The 25,946-nt window shown below is 40.5% G+C and overlaps 1 protein-coding gene across 1 annotated transcript; it reads left to right on the forward strand.

Annotated features, from left to right (window-relative positions):
* The first annotated feature begins 3,149 nt into the window (after nt 1-3,149).
* On the forward strand, nt 3,150-8,490 carry LOC105471193 (olfactory receptor family 9 subfamily A member 2). Its single transcript, XM_011723555.3, is given in 1 exon segment — nt 3,150-8,490. A coding segment is annotated over 1 exon segment (930 nt). The 5' UTR covers nt 3,150-4,397; the 3' UTR covers nt 5,328-8,490.
* The last annotated feature ends 17,456 nt before the right edge of the window (nt 8,491-25,946 follow it).

Consider the following 25,946-nt stretch of genomic DNA (forward strand, 5'->3'; position numbering starts at 1 on the left):
GGATGGCTGGGTCATATGGTACATCTAGTTCTAGATCCTTGAGGAATCGCCATACTGTTTTCCATAATGGTTGAACTAGTTTACAATCCCACCAACAGTGTAAAAGTGTTCCTATTTCTCCACATCCTCTCCAGCACCTGTTGTTTCCTGACTATTTCATTCCTTTTAATGGATGAATTCAATTGCATTATATATTTAGACCACATTTTCTGTGTTCATTCATCCATTGATGGATACTCAAGTTGATTCTATATCCATATTTGTTTTTGGGTCAGTTTTGGTCATTTTTATCTTTCAAAAATTTTCCATTGCATCAGGCTTGTTAATTGATTTCCCTTTTAAGGTGTCTTGTTTTTATTCTCTTCAACTTAAAATTAAAATTTTATTTATGCCTTGGCTTATAACAGGTCAGGAAAACAAGACCCCTTCTATTATACAGTCTTAGTAATTGTGTGAATCAATACAAAATATTTGGAGTGTAATTTGGTGCCAAGTAATAACTTGTATAAAAAAGAAAAAAGTAATAACTTCAATACATCTGCATTTGACCCAGACATTCCAACTCTAGGGATCTTTTTTTTTTTTCAGAAATATAATTGTTTGTATACTTACAAATATCCAAGAATATTTATAGCATCATTTTTTCATAATTACAAATGGAAACAACAATGAAAATTAATTAATAAAGAGCTATCTAATAAAGAATAGGACATCCACATAATGGAATCTTATATTAAAAAAAAGAGGTAGAGTAATATGTGCTGATATGGAAAGATATATTTTATATGTTGTTAAATGAGAAAGAAAAGGTTGCAAACAGATTTTCACAGCCTCTACAAAAAAGAATATGGAGATACACGTTTGGAAACTTTCTCTAAAATTATATGGCAAGTAGTTGGGCTTGGGCAATTTAAGGAATTGGAAGAAAGATTAATCCCAATTTATACGCTTAGGCACCAATTGAAATTCTCAGATTTAACAGGTGTACTTTAAATACTTAAAATGAAAACCAAAATGCAGACAAATGTTTTATAATTCCTACTTTTTCTGTCTTACTCCAGCATTAGACAGATTTCCAATTTACATTTTGTCAGTTCCCCCAGGTTGCAAACATAACTGTGTACATACACTATCCTTATGCTGTCTCTACTTTACAGTGGTCCAACTGGTAATCAGTGACATGCCATGGAAAAAAAAAAAGTCTGGAAGAATCTTGCTGGAATGCATACAGATGCACATATATTTAGAGGAGTGAAAGCCTGAGACAATAGAACAGAATAGAATTCGATTTAGGGGTAGGACCTCTTACAGTATTCTGTAGGATCCACAGGACTAAATGCAGGGGCCTTTTTAAAATGAATGAAGGAGTCATCAGGCTTTTTAGAAGATTTTTGGTGAAGTTAAGGCTTTGACCAAGATCAATAAGCAGCCTTTTTGGGGATATAGGTGCATGTTTTAGAGGTCAATTGTGGTGTCTCCTATTGGGGGAAGAGGGTTGATTTAGGCTCCGAATAACTAGAGAAACTTGAGAAAAGCCTAAGATAAAGGGCAGAGGGAGTTGACTATTTAGAATCTGAGACATCTGGAAACCTAGACCTGAGGCTTTGCAGGAAGGCAGCCCCAGTATTAAGAAGTCCCTGATTGGTAAGATTTCAGGTTTTCCAGCCAAACAAAAACTATCAAACGTTCTAAAACTTAATTGGTCAAAAATGGGAATGACTTAAAGTTTGTTCTGTTCCCACTAGACTCATTTCCTGGGGACTCCCTGAACATGAGCTAATTAAGAAGTGGTAACTTGGTGACTAAGTACCCTTGGGAAGAAAGGAAGTGGGCGGGGCGGGGGAGACAGAGGACCCTCAACTTTGCACAGCACTTATTTCTGGGCTTTTTTCTAACCTCCTCTGCGAGGACAGTTTCCTTCTTCACCATGAGTGGGGATGGCAGCAACTTGCTCTGGCCCCTGTGCGTGGCCTAGCACTAGCGGGACAGGAGGTAGCATCAGCGGAGCCCTAGAGAACACCAGAAGGGGTGGCCAAGCCCCTCCATAGAGGTGAGTGTCTTTCCAAGGGGTCTCCTCTATGAAGGAGAGGGTAAGAGCAGTTTAGGGTGGGACGTTCTGGGCCTACCAACCTTCTAGAACAAAGTCACCCAGGTCTTGAAATGTGGGCTAGGGGAGCAGTACAGTGTATAGGCTCATCTCCAGATCTTTCCTGCATAGCAGAGAGCACTTCCGGCCCCTCTCAGACCCAATGCTAGACACAGTCACAGCTCCCTGACAGTCGGTGTCCTTCTCGCTCATGTTTCTTTATCCTGTGCTGGTTATGCAGAGGTTGTGGAAAAGCAGAACACTGAGCTTTCCCATGAATTCTGTCCCTGAAGCTTTTTTAACCATTAGTAAAACAGTGACATAGACAGGGAGGAGGTTACCTAAGCAAAGGAAGGGCAGGAGGGAAAATGGTAATGTGAGGCAGGAAGGAAAACCAACCAGAGTAGGATTGAAGGGATGTGGCCCAACCTGCCCTGGCCAGAACAAGTATTATTTAATCATATATTATCCATCCATCCATCCATACCTCATGTAGCGAAATTTGTCAGCACTACTTATTTTACATATATGATATATATATCTTATGTATTTAAATATCTTATAAATAAAATATATATGTTATGTATATTTATATAAGATATAGTTCATGTGTCTTATTTCATATATCTTATATAAATAAGATAAAATAAAAAATATAAGGTGTGGTAGTTAGCTGTGTGAGTGATGAAATCTGACAGACCTAGGTTCAAATCTTGACTCACACAGCTATTAGTTGGGTTACCTTGTGTAAATTAATACCTAATTTAATATATAAGATATATCTGTGATATATTTATTTCAGATAATATATATCTCTATATCTATATAAATTTATATCTATATATTATCTATATAAATCTATATCTATAGCTATATCTCTGTTATATAATCTATATATCTATATATAATATAATATATATCTATATCTGTATATCTGTAATATATATCTCTCTATACATATTTCTATATCTATATAAAAAATATAGAGATCTTTATATATAAAAGATATAGAGATGCATATAAAAGAGATATATAATATGTATCTCTAGATCTATATAAAAGATATAGAGAGATATATATAATATATAACTATTTAATTTATGTATGTAAATTTTATGTGCCAGCCTCAGAATACAACAGTGAAGATATGTCCTAGCCCTCATGGAGTTTATATTCTAGTGTCGTAGATAAATAATAAATAAACTTAAATTTCCTCTCCCCCTTTCTTGCTTAATATTTTTCCCTGTGGCATGATAAATAAACTAAACTATTACATATTTTACTTATGTGTCTTGTGTGTGGTCTAGCCCCCACCTCTTCCTTGAATATAAGCTCCACAGGGCATGGAATTTTCTTTGTCCTGTTCATGACTACATTTGTTTATTGTTAAATGAAGGAGTGAATAATTAGACATAATACAAGGTAATAACAACCGTTATGAAAAAAACGGAAGTCCAAAAATGAGTGTGTCTTTTCTGTTTTTGGCAGAGTGATTGGAAAAAGTCTTTGGAAGGGGTGACATTTGAATAATGGGATGAAGCAACAGGCAGAGAGCCAGGCATCCTTAACAGCTGGCGGTCCCAGATCTATTCCTTATCTGTGCCAGGTGCCATCTTTCCTTCCTCCCACAACTTTGGAAGGAAAATGGAATTAGAGAAGAATGGATCTGTTCTGGGAAATTATCCCAAGCTCCAGAGTTCTCATTTAGAGATCTTGCTGCCCTGTAAAATGGAGATTTTAAAATCCAGAACAGCAGAGATGTTGGTCTTACATCCTCTGCCTCCTTTCTACTGGCCCCAAAAGTGGGTCTATGCATTACCCTTACAGATGAGAGCTGGGGTTTAAAGTTCTCATCCTTTGAACATCATATAAAATGCCTTTGTGTCGTCTGGCACAATTAACCTAAGAGAAAGTAGGACAACTCCAGGACTGGAGGGACCTGATTGACTCACCTTCAAAACGGGCCTATTTAAAAGGTTTTAGCCTCTGGCCCCTGAGAGAAGGTCCATCTTTCCATGGGGAGAACGGCAAGGAAGGTATTTCACCGCCGGTAGAAAAAGATGTCTTCCCCCGTTCCAGGGGGCTGGTTATACAGGGAAATGAGAGCCTCACTTGTAGACTTGGGTGACAACATGTACCTCAAGCTACGTATGTGCCCAACACAGTAACAGGGACGTGTCACCTGATTCTCAGGTTGGAAGTAGTTTCTTATCCTAATCTGTCTTCCTTCTCTCTTGAGAGCAGGATCATGTGGAGCAATGCACCTCTCTTTTAATCTCTGTGCTTCAAAAGAAGCAGAATCAAGGACTAAATGTTGGACAGCCACTCTAGTGCCACCGAATTCCACCTTCTAGGCTTCCCTGGGTCCCAAGGACTACACCACATTCTTTTGGCTATATTCTTTTTCTTCTATTTAGTGACATTAATGAGAAACATGGTCATCATCGTGATTATCTGTGTGGAGAAACGTCTGCAGTCCCCCATATATTTCTTCCTCGGCCACCTCTCTGCCCTGGAGATCCTGGTCACAACCATAATTGTCCCCATGATGCTTTGGGGATTGCTGCTCCCTGGGATGCAGACAGTATCTTTGTCTACATGTATTGCTCAACTTTTCCTGTACCTTGCTGTAGGGACCACAGAGTTTGCATTACTTGGAGTGATGGTTGTGGACCGTTACGTGGCTGTGTGTAATCTTTTAAGATACAACATCATTATGAACAGCAGTACCTGTATTTGGGTGGTAATAGTGTCATGGGTATTTGGATTTCTTTCTGAAATCTGGCTGGTCTATGCCACATTTCAGTTTACCTTCTGCAAATCAAATTCGTTAGACCATTTTTAGTGTGACCGAGGGCAATTACTCAAACCGTCCTGTGACAACACTCTTTTCACAGAGTTTATCCTTTTCTTAATGGCTATTTTTATTCTCATTGGTTTTTTGATCCCTACAATTGTCTCCTATACCTACATCATCTCCACTATCCTCAAGATCCCGTCAGCCTCTGGCTGGAGGAAAGCCTTCTCCATTTGTGCCTCCCTCTTCACCTGTGTTATAATCGGCTATGGCAGCTGCTTGTTTCTCTATGTGAAACCCAAGCAAACACAGGGAGTCGAGTACAATAAGATATTTCCCCTGTTGGTTTCCGTGTTAACCCCCTTCCTGAACCCTTTCCTCTTTACTCTTTGGAATGACAAAGTCAAAGAGGCCCTCCGAGATGGAGTGAAATGCTGCTGTTAACTCCTCAAAGATTAGCTGTTCTCTAAGTCAGTTTTAGGTGGTACAAGCCTCACGGTTAATTATTAAGTCACCTAGAAAATTCTAACTCCTCTTTTCTCTGATCATCATTACAAAAGTCAAAGAGTGTGTACAATTTGCCATCACACCATGGAAGTAGATTAGGCTGGTAATAATGAAATCCATTGTCTGCCCGGGAGAATCTCATAGCCTTAGTTCCTGCCTGTTTCCACTGTTGAACATATTCTTGTGTTTTGGGAGGGACTAGAGAAAGGAAATGCAGACATTTTTGTAAGAGTTCTATTAGCCCAATTCATTTCCTTATAGTCCATCTCTGAAAATGTATTTTCTGGGGAAGCGAGGAAGTGTGGAGGGAGGTGGACTGAGAGAGGTGTCCTAATCAGAGTACAAAGGTATAGATGCTCACTTTGGTCCTTCATCAACTGTTGCTGAGTCCTTCCCTATATTTTTGTGCAATTTTTTGACAAAATGGCTACATGCATTTTAGGTATCCTAAGGCTCTTTCTCTCTGCCCCATTGATACTGGAAAGGAAGTGTAACACTGTTTATGTTTTGTCACAGAACCAGTCTAGAGTGGTGATATGAGGATTGGAATGCTTCTCATTCAGCAGATATTTGTGGTGTAAAGAAGATAAAAATATTTGAGGATAAAAATGGGGGAAAAGTTATTTTTGCTAAGCTTCAGCATATTCCTTTCACTACCCTTCTTTGTGGCTAGTATAGGGACAGGGACAAATAAGAACTAAGTGACTAATTCTAGAGAGCATCCTGTATCTTATGGCTGTTTAAAACAACTATGTCTGTTCAGACTGTATCCAGATCTAGTCTTCAAACTTTATAATGTCTTTTGATTCTCCATCTCTCAAATCCAACCGTCTCAGCACCATCATGTATAGCTTCTCTGTGGGCAGAATTTTTTAAAAATAAGAGGCTACTCTTTTGACTCCCAGCTAGCTTTCTAGCAATTCCAGGGATTGGCTGTTTGGTAATATAACTGTTGGAATTTCACATAATATTGGAAGAAGTCCTTAAAAGGAAGAAGTTCACCTAAACAACAACAATCAGCAGATTCTACCAGCCCTAAAGTAAGTGAGAAAATTGAGCTGTTCAGCAGTGGGATGATGAGGCTACTGATAATTTTAAAGAGAAATGTGTGAGGATGCCATGTTGTCTTGTCCTGTGAGGAGTGAAAACCATCATGTATGTTTGGGTAGTTTGCATTGCATTAAAGTACCAGACAAGGTGGGGAATGAGCTTTAAATTCAGCCAACCCATGCTCTGCAAGTCAACCAATGGGCTCTGGTGGGACGGCATTGGCTGGAGAAAGGGGAGACTTCTGCTTAAACAAAGGTGCCCATGGTTTCCAAGCCCAGTAAATGAAGATCTGTTCTGGACCAGAAAGAATACCTTTTTTTCTAATGCATTAATCCAGAGAAGTATCCTTTAAGGGATGAGACAATAGAAGCTCAGAGAATTTAAATAACTTGCCAAAGTTTACCTAGCCATCCATCAGACTGGAAAAACATAAAACTCTGAGAATACTAAGTGTTGATCTGAATGCTGGCAAATAGGGTTTTTAAAAAATCAGCTTCTGGTAGAAATATAAGATATAAGATCCAAATAATTAGATAGTAGATGTCTATAATTAAGTTATAGTACAGTCATAATTAGATAGTGGTAGTCCATTTTGCATTGCTATAACAGAATATAAATGATACCAGCCTGGATTACTTACAAAGAAAATAAACGTATTTGGCTTATGATTCTGGACACTGAGAATTTGTTTGGCTTATGATTCAAGAGCATAACACCGGCATCTGGCAAGGGCCTTTGTGCTGTGTCATCCTATGCCAGAGGTGGAAGGGCAAGAGAGGGCTAGAGTGAGAGAGCAAGAGAGGGCCAAACCCACTTTCATAACAAATCCACTCTCAGAATAAAAAACTCACTCCTGTGAAAACAGCACTAATTCATTCATGAGGGGATATCCCTCATGACTTAATCACCTCTTAAAGGTCTTACCTCTCAACAATGTCACAGTGGTAATTAAATATCAACATGAGTTTTGGAGGGAACATTCATATCATAGCACTTCACCTCTCGTTCCCCAAAAGTAGCGTCCTTCTCACATACAAAATACATTCGTCCCTTCCCCATAGCTGCTAAATGTCTTAACTGATTCCAGCATCAACTCAAAAGTCCAAAGTCAAGTGTCTCATGTAAGTCAGATACCGGTGAGACTCAAGGCACAATTTATCCCAAGGAAAATTTCTCTTCATCTGTGAGCTTGTGAATTAATGTTACGTCTTTCCAAAATATGATGTTAGTCAGGTATAGAATAGACATTTCCATTCCAAAAGAAAGAAATAGGCAAGAAAAAAGAGATGACTGGTGCTAAGTAAGTCTAAAACCCAATAGGAAAAACAGCATTAAGTCTTTAAGCTGGAAAATAATCTCCTTTGACTCCATGTCCCACATCCTGGGCATGCTGGGGTTGGGGTTGAGCCCTCAAGCCTTTGCTGTGGTCAGTCTTCTCAGCAGCTCTCACAGGTTAGAGTCTAGGGCCTGCAGTTCTCCCAAGCTGGCACTGCACACTAGTAGCTCTGCAGTTCTTGAGTGTCAGGCAGTTCTGCTCCCACGGCTTCACTAGGCATCCCCTGGTGAAGACTTTCTGTGGTGACTTTGCTCCTGCAGCAGGTTTCTGCCTGAGCCCACAGACTTCACGTGGCATCCTTTCAAATCTAGGCGGAGGAAGTCATGCCTCCATAGCTCTTGCATTGTGCATGCCTGTAGAAATAACACCAAATGGATGCCACCAAAGTCTACCATTTGTACCTTCCTTCCAGAGTGGTAGGTCAAGCCACACCTGGCGTTACTTGAACCACACCAGGAGCAGCCAAAGAACACTGTCCTGGAATGCAGGGAGCAGCAACTTCACGTGGCCTGTGAAGCGTACCCTGTGCCCATTCCCCAAAGCCATTCTGCCCTCCTAGATCTCTAGGCCTGTAATGGGATGAGCAGCCTCAAAGATCTCTGAAATGCTCATTGTCTTGGTGAGCCCTTTTATTTATACTAATCTCATTAGCAAATGGTCACTTGATCACACCCTTGGTCTGTTCTCTTAAACACATTTTTTCATTCTTTATGTGGGCAGGCTGAAAATTTTCAGAATCTTTTCATTCTGCTTTTATTTTTTAAGTTATAGATTTCATCTTTAAGTTATTTCTTTTCTCTTACATTTTACTGTATATGGTTAAAAGTAGCCATGCAGATCCTTCAATATTTTGCTTAGAAATTTCTTCCACCAGATAGTCTCATTAATCACTCTTAAATTCTGCCTTCCATAAAACCCATGGGCATAGACACCGATATAATTTTAATCTGTGTCCCTGCCCAAACCTTATGTCGAATTGTAATCCCCAGTGTTGGAGGTGGGACCTGGTGGGAAGTGATTGAATCATGGGGGCAAATTTCTCATGAATAGTTTAGCACCATTCCCCTTGGCACTGTCCTTATGATAGATCGTGAGTGATTTCTCATGACACCTGGCCATTTAAAAGTGTGTAGCACCTCCCTTCTCTCTCTTGCTCTTGCCCCTGCCATGTAAGATGCCTGCTTCTCCTTTGCCTTCAGCCATGATTAGAAGCTTCTAGGGACCTTCTGAAAAGCAGAAGCCACTGTGCTTCTTGTACAGCCTATAGAATCATGAGCCAATTAAAACTCTTTTTTTTGATACATGTCTCAGGTATTTCTTTATAGCAATGTGAGAACAGACTAACACAGGCACAATTCAGTTAAGTTCCTTGCCACCTCATAAAAAGAATGGCCTTTAATTTAAAAAAAAAAAAAAGATGGACATTCCTCTTTTCTGACTCAGCTTTCATCAAAATGGCCATTACTTTTCATATTTCTACCAATATTCTGATCATGACCACGTAAGTAATCTTGTAAAAGTTTCAGATTTTTCTACATTTCTTCTTTTCTTCTGAGTTCTTACCAGAATTTCCCTTAACGTTCAATTTACGGTAGTCTAGGATTTTTCTAGCCTACCTTTCCAAATTCTTCCAACCTCTGCTCATTACCCAGCTAAAAGCCACTTCCACATTTTCAAGTATTTGTTATAGCAAAAGCCCCACTCTTGGTGCACATTTTCTATCTTAGTCTATTTTTTGTTGTTAGAATAGCACAGGCTAAGTAATTTATAAAGAAAAGAAGTTTATTTGGCTCATGATTTTGGAGGCTGAGAAGTTCAAAGGCATGGTGCTGGCATTGCCAAGGGCCTTCATGCTGTGTCATTCCATGGTGGAAGGCAGAAATGCAAGAGGGAGAGAGAACAAGAGAGGCTGAACTCTCTTGCCCTCTCATGAATTTATTCATGCTCATGAAAATGAATCCACTCCCCCAATAATGACATTAATTTATCCCTGAGAGCATAACCCTCATAACCTAATCACCTCTTAAAAGTTCCACCTCTCAACACTATTACAATGGCAATCAAAGTTCAACATGAGTTTTGAAAGGGATATTCAAACCACAGCAGTAGGAAACCTAGGAAACATGTACTATGCATACGCTATGGCCTATTTTTAAGTTTGTTAATTCTTTCTTCAGCTATGTTGGGTCTACCAATGAACCTATGAAAATAATTCCTCATCTCCCATATCGTGGTTTTATTTATAACATTTCCATTCTATTCTTTCTTGTAGTTTTAAACTATCAGAAACCCTTTCTTGTTTATGCATGTTGTCCACCTTTTCAACATCATTTAACATTTTCATTACACATATTATGTTTGCACTAAGTGAATATTTTCTATGACAATCAACCCTTCATATCCGTGGATTCTTCATCTTGGATTCTACCAACTGCAGATAAAATATATTTGGGAAAAAAAGATTGGTTGTCTATGTACTAAACATGTACATGCTTTTTAAAAATCATGATTTCCTAAACAATATAGAATAACAACTATTTACCTTGTATTAGGTATTATAAGTAATTTAAAGTGATTTAATGTATACAGGATGATGTATGTAGGTTATATGCAAATAGTATACAATTTTATATAAAGAACTTGAGCATCTGTGAATTTTTGTATCTGTGGGGTTCCTCTTTTGGAACCTTGGCTTGAAACCAAGCCCCTACAGATACTGAGGGATCACTGCATGACATTTTAAATCCTTTGTTGATTTTTAAATTATATTGTAAATGAATGCTCTAGAGCTTAACATATATCTTATCAGATTGACTTCAGATTTATACTAACAATGCCGGTGAGATATAGGAGCATTACTCCTATATAGCTGTATTCTCTTTTTCCTCCTTTTGTTCTATTACTATTGTAATACATAGTTCACCTATTTAGTTACAAACTTAACAATATATTGTTATAATTATTACTTATAATTTTAAAGGAGATGGGAGAAGAAAGGAGAACATTTGTGTATTTCTAGCATTTGTAATGTTGACTTTATTTATTTTTTCTGGTTATCTTCATTTGTTTCTCAGATTCGAATTTACATCTGATATCATTTCATTACTCCAAAACTGTTCTGCTCCTAGCTAACTCTTTTGTGCCATTTTTGGTAAACATATTACATTTCTTTATGTTTTCCATTCACAAATACAGTATATACTTATTGTTTTATATAACTTTTTTTAAACAGTTAAAAAAAGAAGAGAGAATAAACATGCATTTAGACTTTCTTTTATAATTACTTACTATATATTCTTTATAATTATTTACCATAAAAAAACTTACTTTTATCAATGCTTTTCATTTTTTATGGATTATAAACACTGTCTGGTGTCACTTGCTTTCAGTCTGTAGAACTTCCTTTAGTATTTCTTGTAAGTTTGGTTTGCTAGCAACAAATTCTCTCATTTAGTTTATCTCAGAATTTCTTTCTTCTGCCTTAATTTTTGAAAGATAATTGTGCCAGCTATAGGATTTGTGGTTGACCTTGTTTTTTCCTTTCACCACTTGGAATATGTCATCCTGTTCCCTTCTGGTCTCAACTGTTTCTGATGAGAAGTCAGCTCTTAATCTTATTGATTCCATTAAATGTGAGATGTTCCATTAGATGTGACAAGTCACTTTTCTATTGTTGCTTTGAAGATTTTTTTCCTTGTTTCTCAGTGATTTTTACTGTTATATGTCTATTGTAGATCTCTTTGTGTTTGTTCTCCTAGAAGTTTATTGACCTTTGTGGGTGAGTAGATTAATATTTTTCATCAAATTTGAGAAGTTTTCAACCATGATTTCTTCAAATATCTTTTATGTTCTTCTGTATCTCTCCTATTCTTCTGGTACTTCCATTACATGTATATTGGTACACTTAGTGGTATCCCATATTTCTCTGATACTTTTTTGTTTTTCTTATTTCTTTTTTGTCTCTGATCTTGGGATTGCATAATTTTTATTGACCTATCTTGAAGTTTACTAATTATTTCTTCCGTCAGTTACAAAATACAGTTGTGCTCCTCTGGTAAATTTTTCACTTTACTTATTGTACTTTTAGACTCTAGAATTTCCATTTGGCCATTTTTATAATTTTGATACTTTTGTTGATATTCTCTACTCAGAGAAACATTGTCATCATACTTTACTTTTTAAATACAATCGTTTCCTTTAATTCTCTGAACATATTTATAATGTCTACTTTGAATTTAAATGTTAAATATGCCATCTGGTCCCTCTCACATACAGTTTCTATTGTTGGCTTTTCCTCCTGTGTATGAGTCACACTTTCCTGTTTCTTTGCATATCTTGTAATTTTTTGTTGAAAACTACACATTTTAGGTATTATATTATATCACTATGGATACTGTTATCTCACTTCCAGGGGATTATTATTGTAATTTGATTGTCAATTTGTTTATAGTCATGCACCACATAACAATACATCAGTCAATCACGGACTGAATATAAGATGGTGGTTCTATAAGATTATAATGGGGCTCCTATCACCTAATGACATTGTAGCTGTTGTAACATCATAGCACATCACATTTCTCATGTGTTTGTGGTGATGCTGGTATAAACAAACAAACACACCATGCTGCGGTTGTATAAAAGTATAGTACATAGAATTAGAAGTATAGCACAGTACATAATACTTGGCAATAATAATAATTTTACTAATTTATGTATTTACTGTACTATGCTTTTTATCATTATTTTAGAGTGTATTCATTCTACTTACAAAAAAGGTGTTAACTGTAAAACAGACCCAGACAGATCCTTCAAGAGGTTATACCAGAAGAAGGCATTGTTATCATAGGAAATGACAGCTCTATGCTTTTTATTGCCACTGAATACTTTCCACTGGGACAAAATGTGGAGGTAGAAGACAGTGACACTGATGATCTTGACCATTTGTAGGCCTAGGCTAATGTGTGTGTTTGTGTCTTAGTTTTCTTTTTTAAGTTTAAAAAGTAAAAAATAAACTAAGAATAGGAAGCAGCTTATAAAATAAGGATCTAAAGAAAGAAAATATTTTTGTACAGCTGTAAAATGTGCTTGTGTTTTAAGCTAAGTGTTATTATAAGAGTCCAAGGGTTAAAAAAGAGTTTATAGAGTAAAAAAGTTACAATATGCTAAGGTTTATTTATCATTTCAGAATGAAAATGTAGTGTTGTTTAAGTGTACAGTGTTTATGAAGTCTACAGTAGGCAGTATACAGCCATGCCCTAGGTCAACACATTTACCTGTCATTTCCCACTGACTCACCCAGAACAACTTCTAGTCCTGCATGCTCTGTTTATGGTTAAGTGTACTATTTTTTATCTTTTATACTGTATTTTCACCATACATTTTCCATGTTGAGATACAGAAATGCTTGCCACTGTCACAATTGACTATTCAGTATAGTAATATGCTGTACAGGTTTGTAGCCTAAGAGTACTAGGCTATACCATCTAGCCTATACCATCTAGGTTTGTTGAAGTACACCTTATGATTTTCATACAATCACAAAATCACTAAACAATGCATTTCTCAAAGTGTATTCCCACCATTAAGTGATGCATGACTATTTCCCTGGCTGTGTGTACTCTCTAGTGTTGCTCTCAGAGGGTGCAGTCTTAGGCATGTATGCAGACCCTGAAGTCAGGGGTTCTTTGACTGTCAAACTGATCACACACAACTGTTAGGCTCCACTAGTTGCCAGCCGATGGTCCTATTATTTTTGATAATGCCCTGGGTTGTAAATTGTTCCACAGTCTGATACAATTAAGTTTGGATTCCTTTATAGCAGTTGCTTTGATGTCAGATTTCTTAGCTCTCTCTTTCTCAGGCTCTCCCAGTTAATCTATCTGGTCTATAATTTATTTCTTACCTCTCATGAATGTGTCAGCCTTCTTCTTTGCCTTCCACTAAAACCTCCATTGTTTTTTGTGAGTTTCGTTGGACTTGAACTTTCCTACCCTCTGTTTCAAACAAAGTAAGTTCTTTCAGAGCTTTCTGTTTTATGGCCTGGTCTTCCCCTAAGCAAAATATCTGAGCCATAGCTCTGGAGTTGGGGGTGAGGACAGTGGTGCAGTTCTCACCAAGTGACAACTCTGCTTTAGTTTCAGGGTAGTAGACAGGGGTAGCAACTTTGCACTACCTGACTTGCCTTTCCTGGTGTAGAGCTTCTACCCTGTGAGGATGAGTGGGATCCTAGCATCCTCAGTGTGCTGCTCTCGAGCCAGATCCCCTGCTCTGTGAGTGAGGACTGGGTACAAGCAGGAAGTCTCTGACCTCTTGCCTTTCCTCTCCTGGAAATTAGCTTCTGCAATGTGTAGATGGAAAAGAGAGGGATGAGCAATGCTTGGCTACCTACCCCTTTTGGGAAGATACCAGAACCCTTGGCTGGGAGCTGGTAGTAAAGAAGCCCAGTGCTCTTGGCTGCACATGCCTGGAGTAGATATTCTATCATAATGAGCTGGGAGGTGGGAGGGAGGTAGTGGGTTGTGGTTCAAATATCATAGACTCTCACTCTTCTGACCAAGCTTTGATAGATCTTCTTAAGTACATGTTTTCTTTGCTGTATGATCTTAGTACAATTTCCAGAGACTTGAAGTGCTTTTCTTAAATGCTTGTTTTCACCAAATATCCTTGTTTAACTGGCCTGGCAGTCTGCAGAGCTTCCTTGTCAATCATCGTTTTGTTAAAGCTACTCACCCATCGTTCCAATGTCTGGATCAGCTCTACATTGAGTTCTGTTGTTTTTTTCTCTTGAAAATGGATTGTTTTTCAGCTGTTCTACATACAATGTAGAGCCTTTTAAAAATTTTTTTGAGACAAGGAAACAATTCATTCTCAAGAGAAAAAAACAACGGAACTCAATGCAGGGCTGATCCAGACATTGTAACTCTCCGTGAGCAGCTTTAAAGCAACTATGATTGACGAGGAAGCTCTGCAGACTGTCTGGCCACATAAATAAGGATAATTGGTGAAAACATTTAAGAAAAGCACTTAAAGTCTGGAAATGAACAAACTTTTTCTTTGGTCGAGTTTGAAGTTTGAGGGGTTCGGTTAATCCGGTTGGGAAGTCAAGATGTTTGGTGGTCTTTAGTGAACCATATGCTACACGTTCCTTTAGTCATGCATTGCTGTTGTCTTGGGCTCAGGGTATTTAGATTGGGTATACACATTGGGTATAACACAGAAACAAAAACCAGTGAAATACTTTAAATTTGTGAGGTATTTTGAAATCTTCACAGTGCATCACAGCTGTTTTTGATGTTGATCTCTCCTTGGCCTAACCAGATAAATATTTGTATGAGGGATAATCCCTCATCTCTTGGTCATTATTTCCAGTACGCTGGGACCATGTGGTCTTGGTAAAACAATTTGTTTATAACTTTTTCTCCTGAATTTATTTTCTATTGTTCTGAAGGCCATGAACCTGCACGGTTCAAAACTGTTTTGAACAGTTTTCCACAAAAATCACCCATACATACATATACCCTTTTCCCCTAGATTTACTGGCAATTTCTTTCATATGGTTAGTGCTAAATACCATTCTTAGAGAAATGGCCAGATTTTAAATTTGTTTTCTTTTCTTCACCATTATGTAAAGACTTGGACGCTCTTTTTCAGAATTAAGGTAAAGGAGATAAAACTTTTTTCTTTAACTTTTATTTTCGCCTCCTATTCACTTTTTGAGAATGGGATGTTAGCAGTAGTGCTGAGGACAACAAAAACTTCTAATTTAATGAGAATTAACCAAGAATCTGACCCTATATATGCAAACACACAATTTATCTATAGCTTTGACATTTCCTTGATGTTGGGATCTTCTTCTAGTTACTTAAGCCAACTCCCTTTGTATATTTGACTTTTCTCTCCCTAAATATCAAAAAGGTCTGTCTTCTCTTAGGTGATTTTTTGGAACTAGTCATGGAATTGGGAGCTGTTAATGCTTCTCCACCCCACACTCACACTCTAACACCTACCCCCCAGCTACTGTGAGAACTATCTTCTAAAAATGCTTACAACCTCCCCTTCAGGGAATCACAGTAGGCTGAACAGAAACCACCTCATGCAAGTTTATACTCTACCCCTTCCCAAAAAAACCCCACAGCCTGAGGCAGACTGCCTGACAGAGAGATACAAAAAAACCATTCCATTGGTTTCATCACAAGATCGCCTCTATGGAGGTCCTGTGGGACGTGGCTGAAAGGGTATCCTGGGTTAGCTCTCTGCCCTTGGCTTATCCTGCTTGCCTTCCTCCCTTTTCCCAGAGAGTGTTTCTACCATATGTCACTTCCGCAGGAATCTCTGTCTCAGGCTGCACTCCTAGTGAGCCCAATCCAAGTCTATCGGAAGTGGTTCTAAAAGCAGACAGTCTGGAGGTGGGTCACTTGCTGGCAGATGTCAGAGAGAACTGCATCACTGGAGGTACTGATAGACCCCAGAACAATGAGATGATGGAGTGAACGCAGTTGTTAAGATTTTCCCTTCTTTTGCACCAGTGTTTGAAAGATTCAAGGAAAATAGTAACTATAAGGATTGTGGAATTCAGTAGATGGTTGCTAAGTGCCCCAACATTGTTGAGGAGAGAAAATGACATGCTCGGCTCTACTTAAATGTATGAGAGTCAGAGAGCTTCTTTGGCAGCAATTAAAGAGATACTCCCTGCGGTCAAAGGGCTGACAAAGTGAAGAGAAGACTTAGAATTGAACTGTAAAAGTAACAGAATTCCAAAGAAGATTCATTCAGTCTAACCAAGTCTCCTTTTAGCAAAGACTGGCCCATAATATGGAATGAGTGGGACTCTTAGTCTTGGTGTAAAGATTTCTGGATAAAAGCAATTGAGATCTTTGAACACCCAAATTCCTCTGAACTCCCCTGGACTGCAGAAATATCTCATTCCCTTATTGGAAGATATGGCCCCCTCTCTTACTTTAGGAATACGCAAAGAATTCAAATAAAGTTGGAGCCTTACGAGACGATGCTTGTCTTCCTCAGAAACTGCTCCCTTCTCCTTTCCTTCTATCAGATTCATATAAACAGGGTTGGCCGGGCGCGGTGGCTCACGCCTGTAATCCCAGCACTTTGGGAGGCCGAGACGGGCGGATCACGAGGTCAGGAGATCAAGACCATCCTGGCTAACACAGTGAAACCCCGTCTCTACTAAAAAAATACAAAAAACTAGCCGGGCGCGGTGGCGGGCGCCTGTAGTCCCAGCTATTCGGGAGGCTGAGGCGGGAGAATGGCGTAAACCCGGGAGGCGGAGCTTGCAGTGAGCTGAGATCCGGCCACTGCAGTCCAGCCTGGGCGACAGAGCGAGACTCCGTCTCAAAAAAAAAAAAAAAAACAAAAACAACCAAACAAACAACAGGGTTAAATATCAACATAAGCTGGGGAAGAGCTGAGGCTGCTCACAGAAAAGAGATTTTGTACCCCAGAGCTCCTGCAAGAATGGGCCAACATGCACTAGCAGGTACTAGGAGGGATGCCTGCGGGTGGATCCAGAGGGCAGTGGATCCAGGGGGTGATTGGAGGATAAGGAAGAGTTTGTTAACATGAAGCCACTCTCCCATCAGGCAGGATTTAATACGCTGGCAAGGAGCCTGGAAAATGAGTCTAATATATGCTATTTGCTAACTCATGGAAGCTTGGAAAAAGTAACATCCTTCATTAAATTAAGCGGAGATGCCAAAAATTGCCTTGGAAGACGATGAAGGAAGGGATCAAAAGGCTTACAAGAGTGGAAATGCTATAATGGATCTACTATGTAGGACTGAAAAGCCTATCAGCTGATCATGTTCCCAAGGAGACCTGGAGGACACTCTGCCTAGCAAGATGATTAAAAAGAATGTGCTGTGAAAGAAAGTATTAGCTGGGATGGATTATGTTAGGAGCTGCTGTTACAGAACTGAGTTCTCTAGTAGCAAGGGAACATGGATAACTAGAATAGCAGAGGCCAGGTGGCAGCACGTAACTGTCAGATGCAAAGCGTGTGGACTTACCCTGTTGGGCAGGAAGGCTGAACTGGTAGACAGGAGCAGGCTGAATTGCAGGGATCTTTGGAGATGGCTCACAGAACATAGTGTTCTTGAGGCAGGCTGTGTGGGACAGCTAACAAGAGTACTGCTGAATATACATAACTGAAAGAGATCAAGAATGTAGAAGAAAAAGGCTAAGGACAGTCACCCCACTGGAAAGTCAGGATCGTTTGCCAAATCTCCAGATTTGAGCCAGTCCACAGACCCAGGATCTATCAAAGGAAAAGGAATCTGAGGCACCAGAGGTAGGGCCCTGCAACACCATGACAAGTATGTCTAGTAGCAGTTCCCCGATTTTTCCCCTACAGCCATCTACATGAGTAACCATCACTGGAGACAGAGGGATATTCAGATGTGTTGAGGGCTGTGGGCTAGAGTAATATGTGAGTTAAAACTTATTCCCAGAGGTCCAAAGCACCATGAATGGGCCCCTTATTAGAGAAACCTACAGGAGTCAGGTAAGGAATGAAGTGTTGATCCAGACGTATCTCACAGTCATTCCCTCTCTCTCTCTCTTTTTTTTTTTTTTTTTTTTTTTTTGAGACCAAGTCTCACTCTGTCACCTAGGATGGAGTTCAATGGCATGATTTCGGCTCACTGGCAACCTCTGCCTCCTGGATTCAAGCTATTCTCCTTCCTCAGTCTCCTGAGTAGCTGGGATTATAGGTACCGGCCACCATGACCAGCTAATTTTTGTATTTTTAGTAGAGATGGGGTTTTACCATGTTGGCCAGGCTGGTCTCGAACTCCTGACCTCAGGTGATCCACCCACCGTGGCCTCTCAAAGTGCTGGGATTACAGGAATGAGCCACCGTGCCCGGCCTTGTTCCTTCACTTTTTACTTCTCTTCTTTTCTTCTCCCTTTTCCCCTTTTTACTCTTCTCTTTTCCCCTTCACTTCCACTCCCCCCATTCTCCCTCTCCTTCCTTCTTCCTCTCTCTCTCTCTCACACACACACACACACACACGCACACACGCACATACACACACTCTGAATGAATACTCATTCTGCATCAGGCCTTATGCTAGGCACTGAGAACTCAGAGATGAAATCCAGTTCATCCATCCAAGAGCTCAGTACAGTGATGGAGAGGGACGAGTCAGTGAACAGCACATGGTCACAAGCACCCCACAGAGAAGGGTACAGGGGAGCATGGCAGCACAGAGGAGAAACAGCCAACTGGGCCTGGAGGGGGAAATAAGCAACTTAGATAGATATCTACTCATAACTGTCTCCATCTTCCTCATCTCTCCAATTTCCCACTCAAATTTATATCAACACATCATACATTTATTTTAACTCAAGGGAAAAATTATAAATATAACCCATATAAATAAGATACTGGCCAATTTATATCATTAGACAAGTCAATCTTTCTAATTAGATGGGGGAGCAAAAGAAGGCTGAATCCCCTGGAGGGGGGGTATGTTTTATTTCATGTTTGAAAGAAAAGTAAGTATCATCAGGCAGAAAATGATGGGTCCCCTGAATCTTACACCCACTTTCAGCTGGGACTTGGCCCCGCTCAAGGTTAATCTCTTGGCTGCGTTTCTAGTCATGTTAAATAGACATTTCATGGAAGACCCAGCTAATGTTAAGCCAACTATGAGGACATTCAGAAAGCGATCTTACAAGCAGGAACTCCCCGCTCAGGAGTTGGGATTCCAGAAGGTAACCAGCTTCTGCCAGGTTATTTTATTTCTTTCTCACGGATGAGCTACTTTTCTGAAGCCTCCCAGAACACTTTAAAATTTGATAAGAAAACTTCTCTGGAGAGGCTGTCAGTGCAGAAGAGTAGCTTTCTCAGAGGCCCAGATTCTTTCCCCTGAATTTCATCTCATCATTGGAAAACATTCGTGGAAAAATACGGAATTTACAGCCAGACTTAGGCTCAAGTCTCAGCTCTACCCATTCTGAGTTGTATGAGCTTAGGTCAGGTATCCACTCCTGTGACTATGAGAGGGACCACTTCTTAGGAGATGAAGAACGTAAAAAATACAGGAGCAGGTTCACATCTGGCCATAAGGAGCAGGTTCACACTTAAGGAGCAGGTTCACATTCAAAGGAGCAGGTTCACATCTGGCCATAAGCTTCAGAGGTGGAAGAGCCATCTGAGATCATCTACACTTTTCTTTGATCTTTGGATTTCTTTTTTCTTTGAATTTGGGCAGTAAATTACTGGTTACATGGTTGGTCATGTCCATGCTAGGAACCGAGCTTGGGTCTGCTGAAAGATAAAACAGAAGGTAGACTAGGGAGGAAACGGTGCAAGGGAAATAACACACGTATGTATTCTTCTTTTTTTTTTTTTTTAGATGGAGTCTTGCTCTGTTGCCCAGGCTGGAGTGCAGTGGTGCAATCTTGGCTCACCACAACCTCTGCCTCCCGGGTTCAAGAGATTCTCCTGCCTCAACCTCCCAAGTAGCTGGGACTACAGGCATGTGCCACCTCACCCGGCTAATTTTTATATTTTTAGTAGAGACTGGGTTTCACCACATTGGCCAGACTGGTCTCGAACTCCTGACCTCGTGATCTGCCTGCCTCAGCCTCCTAAAGTGCTAGGATTACAGGGGTGAGTCACTGCGCCTGGCCAAGAAAACACATATGTATTTTTTTCCCTTCCCTTGCACCTTTTCCTATGATTGATATATATATCTATATATATCTATATATATATATATGAGATCCATATATATTTTCACAGGATATTATATATAACATATATAAAATACATATATAATATATGTTTTACATACAATACACAAAAATATATTATATATGTAATAGAAAAAGGTGCAAGGGAAAGAATATGTAAATAATAATATATATATTTATATTTCATAGGCAAATTAACAGTAACAAAGACTGCAAGTTGGTTAGATTGCCCAGGGAACCAATGGAAATAGAGGAAGATTCATAGTCAAATCCTAAAAAGAATTTCCCAGGGTGCAGAAATGTAACTAAAATATGAAAGGAAGGAAACATAAATAAGTGAATGTTGATAGGTGAAGGAGTCTGTTCATTAATCTATAAGCAAGATTACCAACTCAAAGTAAGATGACCCAGCCCTTCCAAGGGCAGGCTAGACATGACAGAAGCAGAAACCTGTGGCAGGGGCCACAGGGCAGGGGACAGCTGCCTGACCAAGCCTTTCGACTGCCGCTGTGTTCCCCTCTGTATGCCAAGATCTGCTGCTTTGCAGAAAGCTCGAGACCCAGGCCATGTTAAGAGAGAAGGGGCCCAGGTCAAAAATGTTGGCAGCAGTGACTTTTGGGCCTTTTGAGAAAGAAAGGTGGTATTACGATGAGTAATGCTTCTAGAATGTTGTGTATGATGGAGGGAGAAAGAGTATGAGCTATATGCATAGATCATGCAGTGTTGCGAGATGAAATATACAACTAAACACTTCGAAAGAAGTCAGTGTGCAGAATTAACGTGTTAGAAGAAGTTTCAGATGAAAAAAATAATTAGAAAGATTGACTTGTCTAATGATGTAAATTGGCCAGTATCTTATTCATATCGATTATGTTTATATTTTTCCCTTGAGCTAAAATAAATGTATGATGTGTTGATATAAATTTGAGTGAGAAACTGGAGAGATGGGGAAGATGGAGAGACGTGTGAGTAGATATCAAGATAACTGAAGACCTTCAATGTGTGGAGGGACAGAGACAGATGGAAGGAGACTTGGGGACTGAGTAAGGAAGAAAAGACTAGACATTAGAGAGGATGATTCAGCTTAGAGCAGAACCAGAGACGACTTGAGGCGGTGAAAGGAAGATTCATGAAGTCAGGGCTGGGGAACAAGGAACACAGGCGGGGCTGGTGGAGCTAGGGAGAGTTCCAGCATGCAAATTCCGCGGGACACTAGCTCAACTGGCTGACCTGGGGCAGAAAAGCTGGTGTCCAGTAGGCAAAGATGGGAGAGTCTCTAAATATCACAGAAACAGCAAAGCTGCTTAGGAGTGAAACTTAGCTTTTAGCAATAACGACTACCATTACTGACAACATACTTCCAGCCCTCATGATGAAGACATTGCATACATTATTGCTTTTTTAAAAAAAAAATCGTATTAAATTTAAGAGGTAATTTTGTTAAATGCATAGATTGCATAGTAGTTAGGGGTTTTAGGGTATCCATCTCTCAAGTAGTGTTTATTGTACCCATTAAGTAATTTCCCATCATCCATCCTTCTTTTCCTCCCCGCTTTTCTGAGTTTTCATTGTCTATCATTCCACACTCCTGTGAGCACATCATTTAACTCCCAATTATAAATGAGAACGTGCAGTATTTGTCTTTCTGTGTCTCAGTTGTTTCACTCAAGATAATGACCTCCAGTCTCAGCCATCGCATACATTGTTTCTAATACTCACAATAACCTTGCTAGGAAAAGGTTATTATCTCCATTTTACAGGTGAAGAGTGTGAGGGCCACAGAGGTTAAGAAACATCTTGAAAGTGACAGAAGTTGTATTTCAACTTGGTTCTGGCTGATGCCAAAGAGCTACCTTGAGGTTTCCCAGCCATTATTGTGAGGTGCTCACAAACCTCTGCCAATGCACTGACTGAATAGTACTGGCGACATTCAAGCGTATGCAGCTGATGCTCCTACAAAGAAAATGCCCACCCACTGAAAAGTACTGCTGATTTTGCAGTTTTGTATTGCATGAGTTTTCTCAAGAAGGGATAAAAAGGATCCATTTAATAACTTTTAGCGTCAGGTGGGGGATTCTGACAATTTGTTAAGGGAGTTCTGCAGCTGAAGGAGCTTGGTAGCCACTGTGTGCTGCCTTTCCCAAATCAGCCATGCTCTGCAGCCTGTGTAATCTCCAGGCCAATAACATGCACAAAGTACTCAGTTCAAGGACCTTGACCGTGTGCAAAAGGCATTGTGCACTGCCTGCAGATGTGTGAATGTGAGGCGCTCAGAGGAACACACTGCAGAACGAATGAGGTGAAGGAGAGACGAATGGGCTGAGCCTGGGGTTTTAAACTGGATCTATATGAGAGGAAGTCGCCGTTTTCCGTGGATGCTGCTAATTACAGCGACCAGAGGTAACATGAAATGATTTTTGCTTGAGACAGTTTCTGCTATCATTGTATTTTTCTCATTTTCCAAGTTAAGTGATGTTTATTAGCAATTTGTTGTTACCGCCTACCTTCCAAAGAAAGAATCAGGACCCAGAGAGGCCGCGATGCCAAGTGTCAGAGGCGTGTGCGGTCTCAGAGGTGTGGATTCAGCTCCACCTGGTGGCAGCTCTACGTAGTGCAGCGGTGGTTCCGGGGCGCTCAGGCCTGGGACTGCAAAGCGTGTTCCCTGGAGGATGAAGGGAGAAAGGGGGCAGAGCCTGTGCTTATTGCCAGAGTGAGGGGGAGAGTAAAAAACACAAAAGATAGAAAATATCGGGGACAATGTTTTGAAAACTTGAAACAAAAATAAGATACATTCTGAAGCAAATCGAATTTTAAAAAATGATTTGAGGGAGACCCACGAATCGAGAGACTCACTGAGAACAATCGGAGAGACTCGCTGAGAATAATCCGAGACTCACTGAGAATAACCCGGGAGACTCACTGAGAATAATCCGAGACTCACTGAGAATAATCCGAGAGACTCACTGAGAATAATCCGAGACTCGCTGAGAATAATCCGAGACTCGCTGAGAATAATCCGAGACTCACTGAGAATAACCCGGGAGACTCACTGAGAATAATCCGAGACTCGCTGAGAATAATCTGAGACTCGCTGAGAATAACCCGGGAGACTCACTGAGAATAATCCAAGACTCACTGAGAATAATCCGAGAGACTCACTGAGAATAACCCGGGAGACTCACTGAGAATAATCCGAGACTCGCTGAGAATAACCCGGGAGACTCACTGAGAATAACCCGGGAGACTCACTGAGAATAATCCGAGACTCACTGAGAATAATCTGAGAGACTCACTGAGAATAATCTGAGACTCACTGAGAATAACCCGGGAGACTCCCTGAGAATAATCCGAGACTCGCTGAGAATAATCCGAGACTCGCTGAGAATAATCCGAGACTCGCTGAGAATAATCCGAGACTCACTGAGAATAACCTGGGAGACTCACTGAGAATAATCCGAGACTCACTGAGAATACTCCGAGACTCACTGAGAATAACCCGGGAGACTCACTGAGAATAATCCGAGACTCGCTGAGAATAATCCGAGACTCGCTGAGAATAATCCGAGACTCACTGAGAATAACCCGGGAGACTCACTGAGAATAATCCGAGACTCACTGAGAATAATCCGAGACTCACTGAGAATAATCCGAGACTCGCTGAGAATAATCCGAGACTCGCTGAGAATGATCCGAGACTCACTGAGAATAACCCGGGAGACTCACTGAGAATAATCCGAGACTCGCTGAGAATAATCCAAGACTCGCTGAGAATAACCCGGGAGACTCACTGAGAATAATCCAAGACTCACTGAGAATAATCCGAGAGACTCACTGAGAATAACCCGGGAGACTCACTGAGAATAATCCGAGACTCACTGAGAATAATCCGAGACTCACTGAGAATAATCCGAGACTCTCTGAGAATAATCCGAGACTCGCTGAGAATAACCCGGGAGACTCACTGAGAATAATCCGAGACTTGCTGAGAATAATCCGAGACTCACTGAGAATAACCCGGGAGACTCACTGAGAATAATCCGAGACTCGCTGAGAATAATCCGAGACTCGCTGAGAATAATCCGAGACTCGCTGAGAATAACCCGGGAGACTCACTGAGAATAATCCGAGACTTGCTGAGAATAACCCGGGAGACTCACTGAGAATAATCCGAGACTCACTGAGAATAATCCGGGAGACTCACTGAGAATAATCCGAGACTCACTGAGAATAACCCAGGAGACTCACTGAGAATAATCCGAGACTCGCTGAGAATAATCCGAGACTCGCTGAGAATAATCCGAGAGACTCGCTGAGAATAATCCGAGACTCACTGAGAATAACCCGGGAGACTCACTGAGAATAATCCGAGACTCGCTGAGAATAATCCGAGACTCGCTGAGAATAATCCGAGACTCGCTGAGAATAACCCGGGAGACTCACTGAGAATAATCCGAGACTTGCTGAGAATAACCCGGGAGACTCACTGAGAATAATCCGAGACTCACTGAGAATAATCCGGGAGACTCACTGAGAATAATCCGAGACTCACTGAGAATAACCCAGGAGACTCACTGAGAATAATCCGAGACTCGCTGAGAATAATCCGAGACTCGCTGAGAATAATCCGAGAGACTCGCTGAGAATAATCCGAGACTCACTGAGAATAACCCGGGAGACTCACTGAGAATAATCCGAGACTCGCTGAGAATAATCCGAGACTCGCTGAGAATAATCTGAGACTCACTGAGAATAACCCGGGAGACTCACTGAGAATAACCCGGGAGACTCACTGAGAATAATCCGAGAGACTCACTGAGAATGACCCGGGAGACTCACTGAGAATAATCCGAGACTCACTGAGAATAATCCGAGACTCACTGAGAATAATCCGAGAGACTCACTGAGAATAATCCGAGACTCACTGAGAATAACCCGGGAGACTCACTGAGAATAATCCAAGACTCGCTGAGAATAATCCGAGACTCGCTGAGAATAATCCGAGACTCGCTGAGAATAATCCGAGACTCGCTGAGAATAACCCGGGAGACTCACTGAGAATAATCCGAGACTCACTGAGAATAATCCGAGACTCACTGAGAATAATCCAAGACTCGCTGAGAATAATCCGAGACTCACTGAGAATAACCCGGGAGACTCACTGAGAATAATCCGAGACTCACTGAGAATAATCCGAGAGACTCACTGAGAATAACCCGGGAGACTCACTGAGAATAATCCGAGACTCGCTGAGAATAACCCGGGAGACTCACTGAGAATAACCCGGGAGACTCACTGAGAATAATCCGAGACTCACTGAGAATAATCCGAGAGACTCACTGAGAATAATCCGAGACTCACTGAGAATAACCCGGGAGACTCACTGAGAATAATCCGAGACTCGCTGAGAATAATCTGAGACTCGCTGAGAATAATCCGAGAGACTCGCTGAG

The sequence above is a fragment of the Macaca nemestrina genome, chromosome 4, assembly GCF_043159975.1.
Source record: "Macaca nemestrina isolate mMacNem1 chromosome 4, mMacNem.hap1, whole genome shotgun sequence".
Taxonomy (NCBI): domain Eukaryota; kingdom Metazoa; phylum Chordata; class Mammalia; order Primates; family Cercopithecidae; genus Macaca; species Macaca nemestrina.